This window comes from Salvelinus namaycush, chromosome 26 (genome assembly GCF_016432855.1).
Source record: "Salvelinus namaycush isolate Seneca chromosome 26, SaNama_1.0, whole genome shotgun sequence".
NCBI lineage: Eukaryota > Metazoa > Chordata > Actinopteri > Salmoniformes > Salmonidae > Salvelinus > Salvelinus namaycush.
This window is the reverse complement of record NC_052332.1, coordinates 14,713,152-14,739,688: the sequence shown is the minus strand read 5'-3', so window position 1 is coordinate 14,739,688 and position 26,537 is coordinate 14,713,152. Positions and strand designations below refer to the sequence as shown.

At 42.5% G+C, this 26,537-nt stretch overlaps 1 protein-coding gene across 1 annotated transcript in view; it reads right to left on the bottom strand.

The window, feature by feature from the left end:
• The window catches only part of LOC120021376 (voltage-dependent N-type calcium channel subunit alpha-1B-like), a 197,040-nt gene extending 172,090 nt beyond the window's left edge, over positions 1–24,950 (bottom strand). The window contains exons 1-3 of the mRNA XM_038965119.1: positions 24,679–24,950; positions 22,732–22,837; positions 19,763–19,902 (exon numbers count right to left, since the gene is read on the bottom strand). Of these exons, the coding sequence (XP_038821047.1) occupies positions 19,763–19,902; positions 22,732–22,837; positions 24,679–24,950 (518 nt within the window). The remainder of the gene's footprint in view (positions 1–19,762; positions 19,903–22,731; positions 22,838–24,678) is intronic.
• Positions 24,951–26,537: the final 1,587 nt, after the last annotated feature.

The window sequence follows — 26,537 nt, the reverse complement described above, 5'->3', positions numbered from 1 at the left end:
CAGCATGCTATTTAGAGAATGCTAATAAGGATCTCATTCAGTAATGCAAATGCTACAGTAACCTGTAGCTAAGAAAACTAGCCCATGTCTCGATTCCCTGTTTTTCTTAGTCCATTATGGTTATCCTATACAAATAATATTATGGATTTAGGACTTTGGTTGCCCTGTATTTGCCATTCAAACATGCCGGAAAGCATAACCTATCAATCAAGATCAATTATGATGTGAGTTGAATATTGAGACGCTGACGACTTGTATGTTTGACCTCTGCTGCTTAAGAACATTAAGTGAGTCCTTTTCCAGTTAAATATTTCCCAAACCCACAATGTTCTTATCACAGAGATCGTATTCTATGGTCCTTATGGTTTGGATTTTTCTCACATTGATGTGATTTCCCTGTACCTGATGATATGGGCAATAGACTGAGCTGGGTTGGTTGTAGGCTATTGGCTGTTGGCTGTGGGACTCTCATGATTGTATGCCTGGTACAGCCAGTTCTCAGACGGCCTGGTGTTTTCTAGTGTTCTTTGCTTGAGTGGTTTGGGAGTGCTTGTGTGGAACACATTGAGGCTGACACCAGCCCCCCTCCCTGTCAGCTGGACAGTGTGCTCTACACTATATATTCAAAGTATGTGGACACACCTTCAAAATAGTGGATTCGGCTATTTCAGCCCCACCCGTTGCTGACAAGTGTATAAAATTGAGCACACATCTATGCTAACTCCATAGACAAACATTGGCCGTAAAATGGCCTTACTGGAGAGCTCAGTGACTTTCAACGTTGCACCGTCATAGGATGCCACCTTTCCAACAATCAGTTCGTAAAATTTCTGCCCTGCTAGAGCTGCCCCGGTCAACTGTAAGTGCTGTTATTGTGAAGTGAAAACATCTAGGAGCAACAACGGCTCAGCCACGAAGTGATAGGCCATACAAGCTCACAGAATGGGACCTCTGTCCTTGGTTGCAACACTCACTACCAAGTTCCAAATTGCCTATGGAAGTAGCGTCAGCACAATAACTGTTCGTCGGAATCTTCACGAAATAGATTTCCATGGCCAAGCAGCCGCACACAAGCCTAAGATCACCATGCGCAATGCCAAGCGTCGGTTGAAGTGGTGTATAGCTCGCCGCCATTGGACTCTGGAGCAGTGTAAACTCGTTCCCTGGAGTGATGAATCACGCTTCACCCTCTGGCAGTCCGACGGACGAATCTGAGTTTGGTGGATGCCAGGAGAACACTATCTGCCCGAATGCATAGTGCCAACTGTAAAGTTTGGTGGAGTAGGGATAATGGTCTGTGGCTGTTTTTCATGGTTCGGGGTAGGCCCATTAGCTCCAGTGAAGGGAAATCTTAACGTTACAGCATACAAAGACATTCTAGACAATTCTTTGCTTCCTAGACAATTCTGTGCTTCCAACTTTGTGGCAACAGTTGGGGAAGGCCCTTTCCTGTTTCAGCATGACAACGCTCCCATGCACAAAGCGAGGTCCATACAGAAAGGGTTTGTCAAGATCGGTGTGGTAGAACTTGACTAGCCCGCACAAAGCCCTGACCTCAACCCCATCGAACACCTTTGGGATGAATTGGACCGCCGACTGCGAGCCAGGTCTAATCACCCAACATCAGTACCCGACCTGACTAATGCTCGTATGGCTGAATGGAAGCAAGTCCACGCAGCAACGTTCCAAAATGTAGTGGAAAGCCTTCCCAGGAGAGTAGCAGCAAAGAGGGGACTAACTCCATATTAATGACCATGATTGTAAATAAGAATTTGTTCTTAACTGACTTGCCTAGTTAAATAAAGGTTCAATAAAAACTTAAAAAATAATTTGGTAATGAGATGGTCACTGAGCAGGTGTCCACATACTTTTGGTAAAGTAGTGTACTTCTATCTCTCTCTTTTTTGCCTTGTTTCTCTTTCTCTGTTTGTTTTTCTTTCTTTCTCTCTCTCATCTCTCTCATCTCTTTTTTCTGTCTTTTGCACGCACGCACACACACACACATACACACACACACACACACACACACACACACACACACACACACACACACACACACACACACACACACACAGTCTTGTATAACTAACCTTGTCGGTACATACAATTCAGTCCCATGAAAAATCCTGTTTTCCTTAACCCTAAACCTTACATCAACTCTAACCCTGACTTCAACCCAAAAACCTAAGCTTAACCCTAAACCTAACCCTAGCTCCTAACCCTAAACCTAATTCTATCCTTAACCCTAAACCCTCTAGAAATAGCATTTGACCTTGTGGGGACTAACAAAATGTCCCCAGTTGGTCAAATATTTGTTTGATTACAAAAGGATAGTTAAACACGTCCACACATCACACACACACACACACACACACACACACACACACACACACACACACACACACACACACACACACACACACACACACACACACACACACACAGATTTTCATTCTGTTTTTGCTCAATTGTATTTTCTGCTCTCTATTTTATCTCCCTCATATCAATTTTTATTAATTTAATTTCATTTCAGTGTCACCTGAAGGTCCTTTATTGCGAGGATACATTTCTGTGAATATTGCTTTCAGAGTAGTGCCATGAGAGTTACAGGAGAGGAGCACTGCTCTCTGCACCTCTGCCCCTCAAATCTCTATAAAGTCCGATAAAAAGCACAGGCTTGTTAATAGTGCTGCAAAATCAAATGGGTTTTTACATCATCAGTATTTTAAGCAGGTCAGATTTAGGTCCATATTTCGGTAATCAAGGTTGTGTTGGTTAATGCATAATAAATTAAGCCAGGCACCTTATTTTATATCCAAAGTGACACCCCTACATTTTTCAATGGTAATTATGATCACGTCACAGCAAAATGCTTTACAAAATGCACTACTTAGTGTGGCAAGGCCAGTGAGAGAGTTTGTGTTACTCTCCATCGTCCAGCTGTATGGGGAGGTTTCACCACCTCAACCATGTTGGTACATTCAAGTGACTCACATCAGAGTGGACAGATTGTATTAGGTTAGCCTGTCCTGTCTGTCTTCCTGTTCTATTTGCACCTCCCCAGGTGTGTTTGTTTCTACAGGTGTGAGTTCCCACTGAGATGTGTGTGTGTGTGTGTGTGTATGTGTGTGTGTGTGTGTGTGTGTGTGTGTGTGTGTCCGACTTCCTGGCAGCAGTGATTCATCTGGGGCCCTCCAGTTTGTGGCCCAATTGTATTTGTTCACAATCTCATCCGGGAGTTGAGAACAAAGTAGAGCACACACACACACACACACACACACACACACACACACACACACACACACACACACACACACACACACACACACACACACACACACACACACACACACACACACACAATCTTAATGAATGACTGAACACATAACGTGCCTGTGTCTCTGTCCGTTACTGTGTAACCTAAAAGAAGAAGCCCTTTTATCTGATGAACTGTTCACCGTTCCCATTCACCTGCACAGCAACAAAACCTGCTGCCATGCCAATCAACACCAGGTGCAAGTGAGTCTTTGTTCCTGCCCAAATCTCTCTCCCTTCTCACTCTGTGTACACACTTCTTTTGCACCTGTGTGAGAGAAGGCGTAGCACTGGGGAAACAAAGGAAGAGGTGAAGCATGAGGTGCCACGTATGAGGTGTCACGTCCCACCACCCTCCAATGGTCTGGATGGTTGGAATGACTCACTGAATGAGAGTGGGCGTCAGCTATGATGACATCACTTTGTTAATGTACCATAAAGCATCCAAAATACATTATTTTCATCAGGAATGTAGTGAAGTAAAAGTTGTCATGTCTACTCCCGCTTCTCCTCCCGCTCCCTCCCTCCGGCGTTCGACGTCGCCGGGATACTAATCACCGGTCCTGGGATCCATCATTACCACACCTGGCATCAATCATTATGTGCACCTGCACATCATCATGAGGCACACGTGGACTCCATTGCCTCACTTATTACCGCCCCTATATCTGGCACTCCCTTAGGTTCTTTCCCCAGTCAGTATTGTTCCTGTGTTGAAGCGTAGATGCTACTGTTATGTTGTCTTGTTCCATGTTTGTTGTTTTATTAAACGTTTCACCTGCTTCTTGACTCTCAGCGTCTCTGTTAAGTAAAGTACAGATGCCAAAAAAAACTACTTAAGAACCAGTGTATCTTTAATTATATGTTAAACATGTATCTTTATCAAAGTTTTATGATGAGTATTTCTGTATTTCACGTGGCTATCTGTAAATACTCTTGCTATTTTGGAGCCATTTCTGAACATGGCGCCAATGTAAAACCACGATTTCTGGCTATAAATATGCACATTATCGAACAAAACATAAATGTATTGTATAACATGATGTCATATGACTGTCATCTGATGAAGTTGCTCAAATGTTAGTGATTCATTTTATCTCTATTTGTGGGTTTTGTGAAAGCTATCTTTGCTGTGAAAAAATGGCTGTGTTTTTTGGGATATGGTGGTGAGCTAACATAAATATATGTTGTGTTTTCGCTGTAAAACATTTTAAAAATCGGACATGTTGGCTGGATTCACAAGATGTTTATCTTTAATTATATGTACAACATGTATCTTTCATCAAAGTTTTATGATGAGTATTTCTGTATTTCACGTTGCTCTCTGTAATTATTCTGGCTATTTTGAATGCATTTCTGAACATGGCGCCAATGTACAACCACAATTTCTGTCTATAAATATGCACATTATCGAACAAAACATAAATGTATTGTATAACATCATGTCATATGACTGTCATCTGATGAAGTTGTTCAAAGGTTAGTGATTCATTTTATCTCTATTTGTGGGTTTTGTGAAAGCTATCTTTGCTGTGAAAAAATGGCTGTGTTTTTTGGGATATGGTGGTGAGCTAACATAAATATATGTTGTGTTTTCGCTGTAAAACATTTTAAAAATCGGACATGTTGGCTGGATTCACAAGATGTTTATCTTTCATTTGCTGTATTGGACTTGTGATTTCATGAAATTATATTATATTATATCCCTGTGGCGCTAGGCTAGGCTATGCTAGTCAGCGTTTCTGATGACAATGATCCCGGATCCGGGATGGGTGGTTCAGAGTTAAGTAGTCCTATAAAGTATTTTTACTTAAGTACTTTACTCCACTGTGTATTGAAAGCAAATAGGCTTCATGTTCGTTTGGGGGAAATGGGAGGTGTTTGACGCATTGGAATTATAATAATGGTAGGCTATAAAACATTAAAACGTAGGCCTAATGATAAAGCAGATGCATTTGCCGTTGGTAAGGAGATCCCATAGCAGCATGTCGTCTAAAATGTTTATTTTTCTTTTATTATATACAATGCCTTTGGAAAGTATTCAGACCCATTGACTTTTTCCACATTTTGTTACATTACAACCTTATTCTAAAATGAATGAAACATTTTTTAATTAAAAGATCTACACACAATACCCCAAAATGACAAAGCAAAAACAGGTTTGTAGAAATGCCCCCCCCCCCCCCCCAAAAAAAATCAAATACCTTATTTACATAAGTATTTAGCCCCTTTGCTATGAGATTCGAAATTGAGCTCAAGTGCATCCTGTTTCCATTGATCAGCCTTGAGATGTTTCTACAACTTGATTGAAGTCCACCTGTGGTAAATTCAATTGATTGAACATTATTTGTAAAGGCACACACCTGTCTATATAATGTCACACAGTTGACAGTGCATGTCAGAGCAAAAACCAACCAATGATGTCCAAGGAATTGTCCGTAGAGCTCCGAGACAAGATGGTGTCGAGGCACAGATCTGGGGAAGGGTACCAAAGAAATTCTGCAGCATTGAAGGTCCCCAAGATCACAGTGGCCTCCATCATTCTTAAAATGGAAGAAGTTTGGAACTACCAAGACTCTTCCTAAACTGGCCACCCAGCCAAACTGAGCGGGGGAGAAGGGCCTTGGTCAGGGAGGTGACCAAGAACCCAATAGTCACTCTAACAGAGCTCCAGAGTTCCTCTGTGGAGATGGAAGAACCTTACAGAAGGACAATCATCTCTGCAGCACTCCACCAATCAGGCCTTTATGGTAGAGTGGCCAGACAGAAGTCACTCCTCAGTAAAAAGCACATGACAGCCCACTTGGAGTTTGCCAAAAGGCACCTAAAGGCTCTCAGACGATGAGAAACAAGATTCTCTGGTCTGATGAAACCAAGATTGAACTCTTTGGCCTGAATGCCAAAGGTCACGTCTGGAAGAACCCTGGCACCATCCCTACGGTAAAGCATGGTGGTGGCAGCATCATGCTGTGGGGATGTTTTTCAGTGGCAGGGACTGGGAGACTGGTCAGGATTGAGGCAAAGATGAACGGAGCAAAATACAGAGAGATCCTTGATGAAAACCTGCTCCTGAGCGCTCAGGACCTCAAACTGGGGCGAAGGTTCACCTTCCAACAGGACAACAACCCTACAGCCAAGATAATGCAAGAGTTCATGCTAGCTAGACAACTAGCTGTGGCTAACATAGTCACCACCACTGCAGTCAGAACAGCAAAGTAGTCGCATTTGTGTTGTTTTAAGCATTTTTCTATTGACATTCATTTGGATGATGCCTGATTTTTGCCTGGCATAGCTAGAAAAGTTTGTCTTCTCGCCAGGACACTCAACACGAGGAGATCGTATTGAATATCAAACACACTAGGCTAGAAGCTAGCTAAGTAGTTTGTTGCTAGCACACCTGCCAATATGACAATATGTTAATTCCAGTTGCTGAAAACAGCTGGTTAAACTAGAAACATGTGGGACGATTCGACAGCATTACGCCACTTGCATAATGACTGCAACATAGGGACCAAAGAAATTCATGTTCATCATTCACCGCGTTAGGTCATCAGATGCTCGAAAAAAAATATGTCTCTGCAGAAACAAATCAATGCTAGCTACATTTTTCCTCGTTGAACCTGCGTTTGTAATGTATCCAATTTCGGTTTATGGGTTGTTGGTTTAGTTTTCTTTGCAGCAAGTATGGTCTGCACGTGTAGGCGCATTTTGCGTCATGATTGCAAGGTGTCCTGATATATTTTCCAACTGTCCTGTTAGCTGGTTTTAATGTCTATTCTAGAATTACCTTCTAACCAATCAGAAATTAGTATTCAACAATGCTGTGGTATAAATCTCAATTTGTGGTGCATGCAAATTGCCAGAACTATTTGAGAAATTTACACACCGTTGATAAATGAGGCCCCAGATCATCATGATCAAATCAAATCAGAGTTTATTTGTCTACTAGATATTGGAACATTGCTGCAGGGACGTGCTTCTATTCAGCCACAAGAGCAGTAGTGAGGTCGGGTACTGATGTTGGGCGATTAGGCCTGGCTCGCAGTCGGCGGTCCAATTCATCCCAAAGGTGTTAGATGGGGTTGAGGTCAGGGCTCTGTGCAGGCCAGTCAAGTTCTACCACACTGATCTCGACAAACCCATTTTGTATGGACCTGGCTTTGTGCATGGGGGCATTGTCATGCTGAAACAGGAAAGAGCCTTACCCAAACTGTTGCCACAAAGCTGGAAGCACAGAATCATCTAGAATGTAATTGTATGCTGTAGCGTTAAGATTTCCCTTCACTGGAACTAAGGGACCTAGCCTGGAAACATGGAAAAACAGTCCCAGACCATTATTCCTCCTCCACCAAACTTTATAGTTGGCACAATGCATTCGGGTAGGTAGCGTTCTCCTGGCATCCGGCAAACTCAGATTCGTCCGTCGGACTGCCAGATGGTGAAGCGTTATTCATCACTCCAGAGAACGCATTTCCACTGCTCCAGAGTCCAATGGCGGCGAGCTTTACACCACTCCAGCCGACGCTTGGCATTGCGCATGGTGATCTTAGGCTTGTGTGCGGCTGCTTGGCCATGGTAACCCATTTCATGAAGCTCCCGACGAACAGTTATTGTGCTGACGTTGCTTCTAGAGGCAGTTTGGAACTCAGTAGTGAGTGTTGCAAAGGAGGACAGACGATTTTTACGCGCTACGTGCTTCAGCACTCTGCGGTCCCGTTCTGGGAGCTTGTGTGGCCTACCACTTCGTGGTTGAGCCGTTGTTGCTCCTAGAATTATCCACTTCACAATAACAGCACTTACAGTTGACCGGGGCAGCTCTATTAGCGCAGATATTTGACGAACTGACTTGTTGGAAAGGGGTAATCCTATGATGGTGCCACTTTGAAAGTCACTGAGTTCTTCAGTACGGGTCATTCTACTGCCAATGTTTGTCTATGGAGATTGCATGGCTGTGTGCTCGCTTTTATACACCTGTCAGCAACATGTGTGGCTGAAATAGCCAAATCCACTAATTTGAAGGGGTGTCCACATACCTTTCTCCATGTAGTGGATGTCGCTTTCCAGTTGAAGGGGTCAAGAGTTATGTCATATGCTGTTGGATATGTTTTACAAATCTTTTATTGAGAGTATTTTAACTTTTTGTATTGTTTGTTGGTTTGGCAATGTCACTGTCAACCAGATAAATATGTTGAGAAGGATTATTACCACAGCAAGCAAGGTACTTGGAGTCAAACAGTCAGGCCTGGATGAGATCTTGAAGGTCAGGGCCCTCCGTAAGGCTCACAAATTAATTTTAGACCCAAGCCACCCCCTGTACCTGGACTTTGAACTACTCCCCTCTGGGCGCAGGTATAGGGCACCCCTCAGCAGGAAAAACAGAACTAGAACTATTTGTGCCAGGTGTGATATCCCTCCTAAATAGCTCGGGCTAATGTTCAGGCCAGCAGGCTAGTCTTTTAAAAAAAAAAATATATATTTTTTATATTTTTATTGGTATGTAACTGTTATGGAAGTTGTATTGTCAATTTTGTTTTGTATTTAAATGCCACTTTAAATGTGTACATGACACTGCAACAAAATTTCCCCATGGGGACAATAAAGTCAGTAAGTAAGTAAATAGTGTATTGGTACTAATCGCAGATTCTACTACCTTGTGAATACGTACTCTTCTTCAGAGCTTTCACCTAGAGAAAGCCACAGCTGAAGTGCTTGACTGGAATGTTTTTCTTCACACATGGCTCGTTCAATGCTAATTATCATGAATGTGCTTCATTTTTTCCGCAGCAATTAACCAAGTCATATAATGACCACATTTCCCAAAATGTCCTTTCATTCTGTCATGGTTGAGCAAATTAAAATGTGACATGTCATTTAATGATTACCGTGGTTGTAAGGATGCGTCTCATATTTATTGATAATCACATCATATCTGAGAACCTGAGATTTTCTGTATCTGAGTGTTATGTCATTTTAGGTGGAAGCAGAAGGTTTGTGTTAAGAGAGAGAGGAGAGAGAAAGAGAGAAGCGGTGATAGTGGTATTCTCTCTTTTCTGTAGTGGCCTGCTGGGTGGCCATCTCCCAAGGAGTAGGGTCAGCCTTGGGCTCAGTCACTCTCTTCGCATGGCCATGGCTCTCTCTGTGTCACTGTAGTGGTTAAAAAATACCCCTCTGAAGTCTGATGGGTTGAACTTGTGCACATATGTCTGTATTGATGTGCATTGGAAAATGGTATTCAGAATGCCCTACCTGTATGCCAAACAACCTGATGGAAATATCATCGACTCATGATTTGAGAACAAGATGTCAATCAGTCCGCCAAAGGAGCCAAGATGGAGTCCTCTGTCCTCCCGTCTTTCCCCGGGTGGCAGCGTTGAGCAGTCAATCCCAGACTAACAGTAGGAAGCTGTGTATGTAAGGAGGAAGTGTTTGATGAGCACCTCTCTGAGCCAGGAAGTTTCATCGCTGAATCAGAGCTCCTAAACGATTACATTGACTAGGGAGCTGTGATGATTCATCAGGCTCTGTTTCAGAGACCTCAGTGGAGATGCTGCTAATTATTCATGGCTTCCCACTGCTAACCTCTCTTCACCGATCATACCATTTTGCTTCCAAGCTGCAAATAAATAAAAATACATAAAAAGGCCTATCAAGGAAGGCTTGCAAAATTATCATGTTGGCTTTGAGGTCCAGACACATAGTGCTCCAGCTACTTACTCCTCCGTCTGTTCTCAAGATGGAGATATATTTTTGTTGTTTCTTTGTGTACAAATTGTCGGCAGTAAAATGTCTCCCTCAAACCCCATCTGCTGTTTCTGTTGTCCAAACTACATCGGAACATCAATGGTAACAAAACAATAACAGCCTTGCGATGTGACTGGCCCGTATCTTCTATGTGTGGTACTTATCTCTCTCACAACATGTCCCTCAAAAAACGCCACATGTGGAGGAAGTGAAACCACCAACGTTGTGAAAAATGAACGCTGCAGCTAACTCCTGTTAGTGTACGCCAGCCTCCTCTTCATTCTCACTGAGTGCTCCTCCGAAGGTGGCGGTCAACAGAACACAACCCACATCACATGGCTGTGTTATAATGGGATGTTAGACTAGCGCTAATGGATCTCTAGAACACCATGGAAAGCCTGTAAAGGGGAGAGAAAATGTATTTTTTGCAGATTGTCCCTACTCCCAAACAGCAGTGTATTGGAGAGGATGGTTTCAGAGAAAGCTTCATGTCTGCCTCCCTTCAGCTCCACAGAACAGAGGGTGAGTGAGGGGAGAGTGTTTGCTTTGTGTGCACAGAGAAAACTCTTCCTCCTCCAGTTTCCCTTCCCTTCTGTCTCATTACATCTACCAGGAGGCTGCATCGGTACTGAAGCACTCGCTTCGCCTCGTCTCGCCTCAGTGGATAAACGCTCTGTTTCTTCACCCAGAGCCCCCTATGTGTACCCTCTCTCTGTGGCATATCTGACAGGAAGAGAGACGGAGGGTGGCACTTTATAATGACACCTTGTAATAAAGCATTTGTAATGGCTTAGTAAATAGTTTATTCATCATTTATTAATCATTACTTCCACATTTGTAAATGTTAGCGAGCTAGTTATACACACATTTATAAAAAAGAGAAAAAATGATTTATAAGATCTTTAATAACATGTTTTCTTGCCCTCAGAAAAGCCTAAAATCCTCAGGGCATGGTCTCAACAAGGTGTCGAAAGCATTCTGGCCCATGATGACTCCAATGCTTCTCACAGTTGTGTCAAGTTGGATGGATGTCCTTTGGGTGGTGGACCATTCTTGACACACATGGGAAACTGTTGAGCTTGAAAAACCCAGCAGCGTTGCAGTTCTTGACACAAACTGGTGCGCCTAGCACCTACTACCATACCCGGTTCAAAGACACTTACATGTTTTGTCTTGCCCATTCACCTTCTGAATGGCATACATACACAATCCATGTCTCAATTGACAGGATTGTCTCCTCCCCTTCATCTACACTGATTGAAGGGATTTAACAAGTGACATCAATAAGGGACCATAGAATTCACCTGGATTCACCTTGTCAGTTTATGTCATGGAAAGAATTCTTAATGTTTTGTATACTCAGTGTATATTTAAGCAATAAGGCACGAGGGGTTGTGGTACTGTATATGGCTAATATACCATGGCAAAAGGCTGTTTTTATGCACAACGCAAGCGGAGTGCCTGGAAACAGCCATTAGTTGTGGTATATTGGCCATATACCACAAACCCCTGAGGTGCCTTACTGCTATTATAAATTGGTTACCAATGTAATTAGAACAAAATAAATGTTTTGTCATACCCACGGTATACGGTCTGATATACAGTACCATGGCTTTAAGCCAATCCACATTCAGGGTTCGAACCACCCAGTTTATAATGAAAATGTTATTCCAAAACAGTCACACTGTTGTAATACTGCAATGTGTAACTTCAAACACACTCTAAGCTGAGAAAAGTTTTTAAAATTGTCTGAAAAAGCTAACATTAATGTTTCTTGGGAGTGAATTTGAAGGAATAAATATCCACGTGAGAAAAACTGACTGGTGTAGCAGGTAGGCTGCATCTCCTGTTTTGTGACTAGTTAACATTCACATTTAAAAAAAAATGTATTTCTTTTTTTATAATTTTTTTACTTTTACCCCTTTTTCCCCCCAATTTTCATGGTATCCAATTGGTAGTTAGTCTTGTATCATCGCTGCAACTCCTGTACGGACTCGGGAGAAGCGAAGGTCGAGAGTCGTGTGTCCCCCGAAACAAGACTCAACCAAGCTGCACTCCTACTTAACACAATGCCCGCTTAACCCGGAAACCAGCCACACCAATGTGTCGGAGGAAACACCGTACACCTGGCGACCGTGTCAGCGTGCACTGCCCCCGGCCCGCCACAGGAGTTGCTAGAGCGCGACGGGACAAGGACATCCCGAGTCCGTACGGGAGTTGCAGCGATGAGACAAGACTGTAACTACTACTAATTGGATACCACGAAATTGGAGGGGAAAAAGGGGTAGAATATATATTTTTAAATAAAAAACAGATTGCACCTAAATCAACCATTTATCGGATCATCAAGAACTTCAAGGAGAGCGGTTCAATTGTTGTGAAGAAGGCTTCAGGGCGCCCAAGAAAGTCCCGCAAGCGCCAGGACCGTCTCCTAAAGTTGATTCAGCTGCGGGATCAGGGCACCACCAGTACAGAGCTTGCTCAGGAATGGCAGCATGCAGGTGTGAGTGCATCTGCATGCACAGTGAGGCGAAGACTTTTGGAGGATGGCCTGGTGTCAAGAAGGGCAGCAAAGAAGCCACTTCTCTCCAAGAAAAACATCAGGGACAGACTGATATTCTGCAAAAGGTACAGGGATTGGACTGCTAAGGACTGGGGTAAAGTCATTTTCTCTGATGAATCCCCTTTCTGATTGTTTGGGGCATCCGTAAAAAAGCTTATCCGTAGAAGACAAGGTGAGCACTACCATCAGTCCTGTGTCATGCCAACAGTAAAGCATCCTGAGACCATTCATGTATGGGGTTGCTTCTCAGCCAAGGGAGTGGGCTCACTCACAATTTTGCCATGAATAAAGAATGGTACAAACACATCCTCCGAGAGCAACTTCTCCCAACCATCCAGGAACAGGTTGGTGAAGAACAATGCCATTTCCAGCATGATGGAGCACCTTGCCATAAGGCAAAAGTGATAACTAAGTGGCTCGGGGAACAGAACATCGATATTTTGGGTCTATGGCCAGGAAACTCCCCAGACCTTAATCCCATTGCGAACTTGTTGTCAATCCTCAAAAGGTGGGTGGACAAACAAAAACCCACAAATTCCAAGCATTGATTATGCAAGAATGGGCTGCCATCAGTCAGGATGTGGCCCAGAAGTTAATTGACAGCATGCCAGGGCGGATTGCAGAGGTCTTGAAAAAGAAGGGTCAACACTGCAAATATTGACTCTTTGCATCAACTTCATGTAATTGTCAATAAAAGCCTTTGACACTTATGAAATGCTTGTAATTATACTTCAGTATTCCTTAGTAACATCTGACAAAAATATCTACAGGCACTGAAGCAGCAAACTTTGTGAAAATGTATATTTGTGTCATTCTCAAAACTTTTGGCCACGACTGTATATGCTGCCACTTTCCCCCCTAACTTGTCCCCTCTTGGTCTCCTGAATGCAATTTATAAGATGCAGCTGCAAAGCATTTTTGGAGAAGTGTGCATTGCTTTACGTATATTTTGCACACTGCCTGTGACTGTTGCTGGTGGCGAGAGAGCTTTCAGTAAGCTAAAACGGATTTTAAAAAACTATTTGAGGTCCACTATGTTCCAGGACAGGCTTTGCAGTCTTGCCATGCTGTCCATTGAAAGTCAGTTAGCTAGAAAGCGGGACTTCAAAGACTTGATCAGTGACTTTTCTAGCTAGAAAGCTCGGCACTGGGCTCTTGGTGATTAAGGTTGAGCAAGGGCCAGTGATAACTGTTAAATGGCATGGCTATGGATATTGGATCACTACACACATGATGCCCACAGGCTGAGAACAAGACTGAGAACAGACTGAGACCAAGATATATCTCAAAGTAATGGCTGGATTGCCATAACATTTGTTGCGCACAATCAAGAACCCAAGTGGAAGAAACCTATTGATTTGGTGACCACTTGACCTTTCCTCTAGCGCCACCATCAGGCCTTTTCATTTCCATTTTGTTTTACGTTTTCCATTTCCACTGTTACAGCTGCTTATTTTCTAGTTGGTATGTATACTTAGTTCAACATTCTGCTGCAGATTTTTTTTTAATGTCATTCTATAGATGATAATGTTATTTTATTTGAATTGAAGAGGTTAATGTATATTTAAGTCATATTTATTTTAAGTTATTCATTTATGTTAAGAGAATTTTCCATTCAAGATTTTTACCATTAAAATTACATTTAGAATGTAAAAGATGTAAAACATTTCTTATACAGGGTATCAGTCTTGCATCAAATAGTGAATTCTACTGTATGCAGAATGCTGCATGCATGTCTGCACAGTGCTATATTTTCACAACTCACTGTCAGTAAATATCATACAGTAAATATTGAACTACAAGAGAGTTGCAAGCCTGCAAAGGTAGAGTTATTTAAAGCTTTGAATGGGTCGATTGGGTTCTGGAGGTGTGTGGTTACAGCAATTGCGCAGGGTTGGTGTGGCCTGTGTTGGTGGGGCCCAATGTGATATCTTTTCATGGTGCCCAAAATCCCTGGCGGCGCCCATGGATGTAGGGTTAGAGATGTGAAGACAGAGAGAGGATGGAAGAAGATGTAACACCATGTAAAGAAAGAGATTGTGTCTCCATTGAGACGTGTTGCCACACAGCCAGGGGGAATATGACTAAGCCTAGGAGGAGCGAGGGTACACTCACACAACTCTCTTGTGCAGAGTCCATAGCCACTCAACAAAGCCAGAAAAATTAGCCTCCTATCTGTACATAATAAGCCTCCTATCTGAACATAATAAGCCTCCTATCTGTATGAAAATAAGCCTCCTATCTGTACATTTCAAATCGTCTTTTGATGCCCTTACCAGGACGGATGACACAGAGACTATCGTTTTACCATCACTTTCCATCAGGCAGTGACAGGGCAGCACGCCCATTTTAAACGACACCATATGGTCTGTTCACACAGTCATGTCTAACATGCTGACCAAACCGCGCGTTCCGGCGTGCACATTGGTTTTGTTCACTCACACCAGAAGCGATCAGGACACGCAGGTTGAAATATCAAAACAAACTCTGAACCAATTATATTAATTTGGGGACAGGTCGAAAAGCATTAAACATTTATGGCAATTTAGCTAGCTAGCTACATACGTATTTGTATACGGTTTCCCCCTCACACACATAAAACTAGCTCCAAATAATCTCATGCACACCTGTAGAGCTTTGTGAGAGAAAAACTGTAGACAGACACATCCAGTAGACAGACAGCAACAGTAGTTTGGCAGAGGTTCAAAGGGACGATTCATTGATGCTGTTAGGGAGCTGAAACAGGCAGGAGTGACCCAACCACACTTCTCTCTACTGACACTCTGAAGCCCATGATTGTTGGTCCATATTACATGAAAAGACAAATGAAAGGGCAAAGGATAGAAGGCACTACTTTGAAGTCAGCAAGGAGCATCTCATATTCATAACATTCAGAGGTCTGACATGGAACATCAATCCCAAACGCAGATAACAACAAACAACACTACTGCCAATGTTTTGTCTGCAGGTCACTTTAAGTTTACAGTTAGTTGAGAGGTAAGGCTTTGACCTCACCGCGAGAGCCTTTGATTGTGGTTGCCATGCAGGTTTCTAAGGGCTGTAAAAGGCCAACTGAGGCCTTGATCAATAAAAGCGATGCCTGCATGTCTCAGAGCATGGACAAGTAGAGGAGCTGGCGCTCTGACCACAGGAGCACAGTGGAGCACAGACCTGGCAAGCACTCAGAAGGAAACAAAACACAGCTCATTATAGATCCCATGGTCGACACACAATATACAGTACACATGCCTTACATCGTAACGTCTCCTGTGGAGGGCCAAATGGGATGATTAAAAGCTAGCTATCAATCAAATGCATGGGCTTTTCATCGAGCTTCTCATCAAGCTTCAGCACGTAAGTGATTCATTACTCTGTTGTAGGTCCAATAGACCAAGGAGCCTTTTCAATCAAAACAGGGAACCAGGTTTCTAGATCAAGTAAATAATTAGATTTTCCCGTGCAGTGGGTCTACAAAAATCCACTGTCATTTATTTGGTCGGGTACCTGAAACAAAACATCCAGTCTTGCAGCGCCAGAAGATTTGTACTCCTCTCTGAAAATGTGGTTAGAGTTTAATTGAATGGAGCCCGTGAATTTGACAGGAGTAAACACACTGCTGCCACCAGTGGTTTAAAGCAAGAAAAGGCCCAGTGCTATTCTTCATCATGTCATGGACACTCTCAGAGAAAGTTGGCTGCTTTGGCTTCAGGTCAGTTCTCTCAGTTCTCTGTGTTCTGGGCTCAGTACAATATTGATTGGGCCTGTGGCACCCAGGGCAGATTTATTGTCTTATTAGCAGGGGCTAATGCCTGATCAGGACAGATTAAAAGGTCTACCACTGCCCCAAGGACCACAATCATTTAGGAATTAGCTATTTAATTAGGAGCTGAAGACTATATTGACAAGAGTTATCCCAAGGTTACAGCCATGTGGGTGGCTAAGCTAACACGGAGGAGGACAGAGACTTCAGAATTGTTCACAGCATGTACTGTGAACAATTCTGAAATCTCTGTCCTCCGTGTTATTTTAATGGTTAAAATATACATGGAAAAATTAACATGTATGTTATTGTAACGCCAATTTAGCATGTGGTGTACAGTCAGGGTAGGCAGGGAAGCAGTGCTGACCCTGTGATAATCGAATAATTGCATTGAAACCTTAGGAAAGGCGCCAGGGTACTCATGCCTATCTTTCCATCCATTAAAAGCCATTCAAATCCTTGACGTGAGAGGCCTTATCTGACTCCAGTCATTGTTAAATGGGCAGGATCAACATATGCATAGCTGCTTTGCCTAGCTTGAAGTAGCTTCTTTCGAGCAAATTTTATATTTTGCGCATGCATATTGCCTAAGCATGTTGTGTGGCTATTGTTGGGGTAAGCTGTGTACAGGCAACCACCATGGCACCCTCTCATTCACTACTAGCTGTCGGGCAGGTGAACCGAGTGAGTACTGGACTGTCCACTTGTCTGGAACGTCATTACCAATGAATATACAAAAACATTATTCCATGTCATAGACTGACCAGGGAAATCCAGGTGAAAGCTATGATCCCTTAATGATGCCACTTGTTAAATCCACTTCAATCAGTGTAGATGAAGGGGAAGAGACAGTTAAAGAAGGATTTTTAAGCCTTGAGACATGGATTGTGTATGTGTGCCATTCAGAGGGTGAATGGGCAAGACAAAATATTTAAGTGCCTTTGAACGGGGTATGGTAGTAAGTGCCAGAAGCACCGATTTGTGTCAAGAATTGCATCGCTGCTGGGTTTTACACACTCAACAGTTTCCCGTGTATTTCAAGAATGGTCCACCATCTAAAGGACATCCGGCCAACTTGACAGAACTGTGGGAAGCATTGGAATCAACATGGGCCAGCATCCCTGTGGAACACTTTCAACACCTTGTAGAGTCCATTCCTTGACAAATTGAGGCGGTTCTGAGGGCAAAAGTAACTCAATATTTGGAAGGTGTTCCTAATGTTTGGTATACTCAGTGTATATCTTGCTAGATATAAGGTGTTATGTTGTGTTTGCTATTTAGTTGTAAATATGTATGCGAGTGTTATAGCTACTATGGATTACTTGTTTTGATTGTTGCTACCCATGCATTGATTTGTTTAATTTCAATATAAGACATCTGTCACGTCTACTCCCACTCCCTCTCTCTGTCATTCGATGTCGCAGGTTTACTGACCACTGGTCCTGGCAATCATCATTACGCACACCTGGCACCATCGTTACATGCACCTGCGGCTCATTATGAGGCACACCTGGACTCCATCACTTCACTAATTACCTCCCCTATATCTGTCACTCCCTTAGTTTAATTCCCCAGGCAGTATTGGTTATGTGTTGCATGTCCATACGCTACTCTTGGTTTGTTTCGTTCCATGTTTCTTGTACTATTACACTCACCACCTGCTTTCCAACTCCCAACGTCATCGTTACAACGTTGCTTCACTACTAAGTTGTCACTAGCTATAACTATATGTATTCTTGATGTTGTGTTATTTCTGATTAGCTAGCCAGCTATTTCACGTCACACTAGACACTAGTGTACTGAATAGCCATGATCATTGTAAGAATTGTAAATCCATTGTGAAAGGCTATGGAGTTTGTGTTGTGAATTATTCGGATGAAATGTGCCCATATAATTAGTGCCACCTATCAATTGTTACTGTGGATGCTACATCGGTATATGGCTGAGCTTAGTTGAGCAGTGTCATTTGGTGAAAATTGTTTGTTGTAGCCTATGTCACTCTGGTTGTTGGAACTATCTATTGTATGGTGAACTTGGGCTTCATCAAGGTTTATTTGTGAGTAAATCTGGCTTTGATAATAGCCCATGCTTACCCAGCCACCGACCTTACCGCACGTTACTGGACAAGCATAACTGCTAGACAAAGTCTATTTCATTTTGCACACCAGCACAGCCATGGGAACCGCATATGGAGATACAGCACACAAAATATAATTAATAATGCTAAGTAATTGCATAGGACCATATGAACTAAAACACAGCTTTAATGACAATAATGAGGTCTAATTGTCTGATTGTAATAGCTGTACTATCTAACCTGAGGGAGGGTAGTCAATCCTCCTCTATCACATCCTTTCATCAGCTTCACCACTTCATCACTCATTATGATCACTCACTTACTCCCCCTTACCCTCGTTAAATGCTCAATTTAACCAAAAGGATGAAAAATTATAAACTGTCCTGTGATCAGTGCTTGTAAATATGTACGTGAGTGTTTTTAACTACTATGAGTGTCAAGCCAAGTTAAAACCACTCTGCCTCAGGGCTGAGCCTCAGGCCTCTCTGTCTGGGGTCCTTCCCTCTCCTCTCTTCTCCTCTCCACTTCTCCTCTCTTCCCCTCTCCACTTCTCTCGTATCAACTTTTCTCTCCCACTCATACTGTACCTTCCTGTCCTCCCCTCTCCTCCCCACCTCACAACCCTCCTCTCCTCTCTTATCAACTCCTCTTCGCTCCCCTCTTCTCCTCTCCTCCTCATCCCACTTATATCTTCCTCTCCTCTCTTATCCTCTTCGCTCCCCTCTTCTATCCTCCCGATCTTACTCATATCTTCCTCTCCTCTCTATCCCACTCATCTCCATACTAGCCAGGCGCTCTCTCTCAGGCCAGCCAGACTAAGAGCTGCCCCCAGACTTTGAACTTATGGTACTTAGAGCATCCATCCAAAACTGTGGAACAATGACCCAGTAAAAATGGTGCTGTATCACTAAAGTTGTACTCATTTTCACCTTTGGCCAAGTTAGCCTATTACCTCTGAGCATCCATGGAGCCTTAGCAACAGAAAAGGGAGAACCACACCAGATATTCAAAATGTCAAAAAAAGACTGTGATACCTGATTTAGGAAGCACAGTTAATGAGCAATATTGGACAATTCATTGGTACAACAAAATTCATTTTTTTAAATTTGAAAGTCGCTTTGTTCTTTGCTATCCTTAGGATTGTGAAGGCCAATTCCGCCCAATTGGAGCAATAAGGAACGCACCCCATACCCATCCATAAAAACAGACACACACAAGCATACACATGAACAAAACATGTCTTTCTTTTGTCCATCCCATCCCATCTACACCCACACACCCACACCCAGCAGGCCCGAGAACTCACCCAGTGAGGACGACCACAAAGTCCATTACGTTCCAGCCGTTGCGGAGGTATGAGCCTTTGTGGAATGCAAAGCCCAAGGCGATGATCTTAATGCCGCCCTCGAAACAGAATATTCCAATAAAGTAGGGCTCTGTGTCATCCTGCAGAGAGAGAGAGAGAGGGAACAAGGGAGATAACTTTTTGTTAGAGGTAAGAAAGAGGTTAATGAAGCATGGCAGAAGAGAGAGGGAGAAGAGATTGAAAGAGAAGAAAGGGGGGTGGTTTCCTTCACTTTTCTCTCCAGCATCCAGAGAATGGGTAAAGGAATAGAACCCTCTCTTGGTGGATGAAAAGCGGAGGAAGAAAGAGGGGGGATGAAACATAGCCTACACAAGAAGATCAACAGTAATCTTGGACATCATTTTTTTTATCAGTGTGATTTACGCATTCATCATAAGACATTATCATTTACGTAAGATAATAGCTTACATTTTACTCTTAACAAATCTTACTAATTGATAGCAAATAAGTATGATTTAAAATGAATAAATACATTAAAATTTGATGAGGCTTTTTGGTCTCCAAAAGGCATCTAACGAAACATTAAAAACATGAACAAACCATTTTGATGTTATGAAGATCTTTAAAGTAACTGCCCAGTGTTTCCAGATTTATAACCTATAACCTATAATTACTTACTCGATATGAGTGAAATAGTTTTCCTTCCAATTTTTTTTAATTAAGTAACTTAAAAATCAACTTTTCTGTGTTGAAATGGTGTGGGCGTACCCCAACAACAGAATAGTGTGAATAGAATACTGGTCATTAAAAATATTAATGCACGTAGACCGCTGATTGGCCAGCTCATCCTCCTCATGGAGGAGACATCATGTTCTATGAGGAAATAGCAAGCATTTTTTAAATGATCTGTTTGAGATACAAGTTTGTAGTGTTTTTTCTCCAATTTATGCTTTGGCCACAAATACGAGTAAGGATGAGTCAACAACATTATTTGTATATGAGTTAACAGAATATAAACTTTTAAAAGTAAGATTTTCACTGGCAAAAAAACGATTTGCAGCTAGGATGACTCTTGCTCTTGTTCAAAGCAGTGCTGGATCAGGCACGTATGACTTGACACTTTTTCATTCCCTTCCATTAATAACATGTCAGTGGAGGCCTGAGGCGCTGCTACACACACAGGCACTAGCAGAGGATATCTCACGACTTACACTAACCTCCCTCCCTCTCTCTTTCTTTCCCTTTCTCTTTCTCCACAGCTCCACGACCCCAACCACCAACCCAGGATTCCCAACACAAATAATCACGAGTTTGACAGGCTTGAGAACAGCGTTAATGTGACCTTTTCACTAGCTCTAAGGTAAGATCTAACAACAAGGAACAACAAGTAAAATAATATACCTGTTTGATTTGTCACTGTAACAGGAAATGGTACCGGAAATGGTGTTTTAAAATAACTGGTTTGTTGTACAGCCAGAGAAGCGAGTCTGGGCTTCCTACTGTCTATCAATACCACAGAGTACTGATGCTCTCAGAGCTTTAATGTAAGGAAAGACACTAATGACAAGCATTGAGACTGACATCTTTGCATCTCTGTCTGTTATAAAAAGATAGCAGACAAAACAATGCCATGCCAAGCCTTACATGATGGCTGGAGGGGTCCATCCATAAATGCATGATGTTTTACAGTAGACTGTGTTAACATCTATAATGTATAGATGTAAAATATTCATGAATAATGAACACTCCATCTACAGTACATGGCTCTGAAGGGGCAGAGGGGAAATCACATGGGACCATAAGAGTAAAGCTCTGCTATGGATCTGAAGAACAATGCCTGTTGACGATGTTCTATTATCAGGATCTCCACTTAACTGACACACCACAGTCTATTCATCACTATATTCATCCTGGACCATAAATAGCCGATTGTTTTTGTAATTACAAGGATGCTTGTATTACATGCTCCTACTTTGAGAGGAAGTGGGAGGAAGGGGTATGTTATCTCAATTTTCTCTCTATACTAACACTAATCACTTTCTCAGGTGTCAAGTAACTTTTGTATTTTTTATGATGTTGCATCACAATTATGGTGATAACAGGAGCAGGTGGCTGCATTTGAGGGTCATTAACCTTATTTCGGCAAGCTGTTGTGGCAGTGCCTGTTATGCATTGTCCTCCATTCTAAAGCAGACTCCCAGGAGTCACAACATCTTTAACACCACATCTGTGTGTGCAAAATGCTGAAAAATATAATGTTATGGCCACGCGGCAGCCTCTCCCGGCTTCAATCTTTCACAGCTTAAAGGGAGAACAGCAATGGTTAAACGACTCGACTCGACTGGCTGAGTTCAAACAGGGGTTTAAGCTATATGTGTGTGAGCAGGCAGGGGAACAGAGGGCCTGGGGATGGAAAGGGGGGATCAAAGCCACTCAGTGTGAGGCTCGGCTGACTTACAGAATGAGAGCGGAGAGGAGAGGGAGACACACATCGCCATGATCCAAGGCACTAATGAGGAGGGGTGCTCCTCTCCCATGGACTGGAGGTGTGGGTGGCCCATCTGCCTGGCTGTGTGTCTGGTACTCAGGGCCCTCTGACTGGGAGGAGGAGGTTAGGGATGACTGGGCTCCCTCATCACTGAGCTCTACTCGTGGAAGACTATAAATGAGCAACGGCTCTGAGCGAATTCTCAGTTTCGCTCTGTCTGACTACCTCTTTCCCTCTTGAAAATCACCTAAATAACAAAGTAACATTCTACACTTTTACAGCAAACAAACAGAAGGCAATACTGTATAAGTATATTAATCGGGGAACTAAGTAAAGGCAGAGAAAGTGTGAAAGGAATAGGTTAAATTCCAAATGGCACCATTTTCCCTATTTAGTGCACTACTTTTGACCACTGCAATAGGGTGCCATTTGGGAAGTAGCCCTAGTTCTCATCCAAAGGGAGGAGTGTTGAGACTCTTACCAGGCGTTCTGACATAGGTGTCTTGTCGCTGGCTGGTAGGTGCTGCTCCAGGGCCAGTACGATGCAGTTGGCGATGATGGTGGCCAGGATTAAGTACTCAAACGGAGTGTGCAGGTCAAGGAACACAAGCCATGATAGAGAATTTCATGCACAATAAAAAAACACTTAACTCCAACTTGTAAGTATCTTAGTGTTAGCCCATGGTGGTAAAACATATATCTATTGTTGAAGAATAATTTAGATTTAAAAAAGACATGCACATACCCAGACTGTGTAAAAGGCTGGTGAGAATTTAGGGTTTAGGTGTGCAGAATGAGCATGGATTAATTGTGCCACTGCCACCACCTGCCATCACCCAGCTAAGGTGCCACAGAGCATGAGATATTCAGCTTTTAGGAAGTTACTGGCTGATTGAATTCATTTAACCAATTAATGACATTGCCTGAACAGGAGTTCAATAGCGATAAATGTTTCTGAATGCTGTGTGACTTAGACATGGTTAGAAATGCAAGATGGTAGGCTAATCCCACAGCTATACTTGGGTTACAACATCTTTCCAGTTGGATGATCATTTCAATCCGTTTTTTATGGTTTATTCATTCTACAATCCATTTTCGTGTCATTCCCCGCTGGGGAGGCCTTTGTGGAATAGCCAGTTGTGGACGAATGGGGAGGTTTTACTGACCCCATCGAACAATCAATCTAGAATCGTTTGCTCAGGGGTGCCAGAAGCCTGAACACCACACATTGTCCCTCGCAAAAGCCCAAGAAACGCATTGCACTGCCAATACCTCGCCTATGAGTGGACAAATAGAAAAAAGGCATGGGGGAATCTGCCCTTTAGTTGAGCGAATTTGTTTTACCACAAGGACGCATTGTGGTTTTGCCCTCTTTACTCATTTTATTCCTTTATTCATTGCCTTAGCGTTTAATTCAACTTATTGAGGGCACAGATACATTGACAACCATTGTTATTAGATTGCATTTCGGAGAGTGCTGTTCTCACTGACGCCTACACAACAGATCCAGCTGTCTGTTTGCGTTTGTCATGCGCCCTCCGGCTCTCTCCAGCCCTCGCGGTTTGTGGTTGAGGGTGATGTGGCGGGGTGCGCGTGGGCAAGTTCAGGACCATGGAGAGGGCCCGAGCAGCTCCGAATCAAGACGAGGCGTTTTACAACCTCAGAGCCAGCGGTCTCCTTTCCAACTCACTGAGCACTCACCTTACCATGGAAACGGACACATCTGAACACCAACAGTTGAAACGACACTGCTATAACACACAAATAGGCAATGTGCAAACGAGACTATATAAAAATAAAAGACAGAGAAGGGGAATTAGAAACGAACTCTAGCAAGCAAGCGCAGAAAGAACGAAAAATCTACAAATTGTAGACGTTAATCTCGAATTTAGAAACGGAAAACTAAATATAGCGAGTATGATTGTTGACACGTTGGCAATTGCTGATCACAACCAAACCTTTTTGGGGGTGACAAGCCGTCGTGCACAATTTGTGAATGTTTAGCCTACATGGTACCTATAGACATCTTTCCATTAAGTCCCCGAACTGTATCCAAACACTATCATTAGAGGAAAAGCCTTTATCGTGTCCAACTAGTAGGAACACTAAGCGACAGGTGGACGAGGGGTTACACAAGGTTAATGAGCTAATCATCTCCACCAGAATAGGCATCGGCTTACTTCCTATGGAATAATCGACTTTTTGAGTTCACTGACAGGTGCACTTTGAAATGGTGACAAAGGCCATTTATTTTTCGGGGGATCATTTTCAGTCAAATCTTTAAATACAAGGCACGCTCTACTCCCTTTGTCATGTTTCTGAATAAAAAAATCTACCAGTGTGTTTGTAAATAAGGACAGATATGTCATACAAACATCAATGCAATGTGATGACAGCTGTTTTACCTATGGGGGTTTGGAAAGGATATGGCCATTCGGTTATTCGCTTAGCATATTTCCTAATGAGATTGTCCTCTCGAAAGATGAACAAGGATCGGTTGACAGTGAAGCAGTTCTGTTTGACTGGGTTAGGGTTGTATATGGCCATTGTCCTGGCTCTCTGAGCCATCGACTGCTTGTATATCCTTTGGCCGCCTGGAGGACCACCTGCTCGGGCGCCCCCTCTGCCTGCGCCCGGCGCACCTCTGCCTCCTCCTCCAGCTCCATAGCGGGTGGGTAGATCTTCTGCGAAGCGAGCCATTCTGGAAACCCACAGATCCAACAATGAAAATCCAAACTGTTGTCAGTGGAAATGGAGGGGAGAACCATCACAACAAACACACTTAGCCAGACCACAGCTTTGCATTTGTGTGTATGGTGGGTTGTGTTTTGAGAAAATAAATCGATTTTCTTTGGGTAAATCCTTTCCTTTTTGTCCTTTCCATTCACTCAATACTCAAAGAAATTCGGCAATTAAAAAACTAAGTTTGGATTCAAGCGCAATGTGTGCACGAAGCACTTCAACCTATCGAATAAAAAATAATCAAATTAATTCCAATTATCTGATTAATTCCACATATTACATCCATATCTGCCGGCACCGCGTAAATAGATCATGCGGCCACGACAGGAAAAATATCTAAATGAAACACACGCGCGTCTTTTTTCAGTATTGGCAACATCTTGTCAATGTTGAAACAAACACCAGTTGAGAGACCCGCAGAAAATGTAGTGTTTGTCTCCAAAATAAAATAAAAATACAGAAATCGTTCTGTTTCGTCTGCCAGTGTAAATGATCGATTCAAATAACAAAACAATAAACAAATCCGGGATTGTGTCCTCCCGATTCCCACCTGATAGCTCGCTGTGTAAAATGTAACAAATTCAGTAGGCACTGGTCCCTAACAATCAGCGCATGTGACCAAAACGAGCCTATCGGCAACTCGACCTGTTCAAGGAGCGCTTCGCGGATTGAGCTGGATGGATACGAGTGACAGATAAGATACATTTTCTAATAATTATTTAGCAAGGACGCACCGAGCAATAGCTATATTGTAATGTATTCGATAAAAAAATTACATTAAACACGTATAATACGTTAAGAGGTGGTAAGGCTAAACGCGCTAATCTACTAAAGTCATAGTCATATATATGTTTGTTCCATTATTGTGTTATGTAGATGGCAGTGTTGGGGAAGCTAACGTTATCTTGAAAACATAGCTTACAAAGCTAACGTTACCTTGAAAAGATAGCCCACAAAGCTAACGTTACCTTGAAAACATAGCTCACAAAGCTACCAATTACTTAACACTGAAAGTTAAACTGCACCAAAGCTATCCTTCACTACATCCAAAATACTTCGTGAAAAAATTTCATCTAAAATGGCATACACTACAAATTGAAAGGATAGATCACTCTGGGGTCATACGTTAACATGATGTGTAATTGAACCTATTAAACACAAAACGATGTTTCAAGTGAGAATTAGGCAGGCACGTCTGATACCGAAAAAGAACTACCACCAAGCTACATCAAAATGTAGTTAAATGAGTTGATCTACATGTAGTTCAAAACTCCTAAGACTGGTAGATGGGAGAGAATACTGTACTAGAGCTTGTAATAAAAATACTCCACATTCTATAGCCAGCTGTTCATCAAATCACATTATCTATAGGGATACTTAGTGTATCCAATGGATATGATTGAAATCACGAGGAGGCATGAATCTGTGGTTAACCAAGATCACATGCTTTGAAATTGGTTGCATCATGTACATCTTTTTTTTTTAAGCTAACGAATGCAATTTATTTGAATTTATTCTGGTAAGAAAAATATCTATGTAAAATAT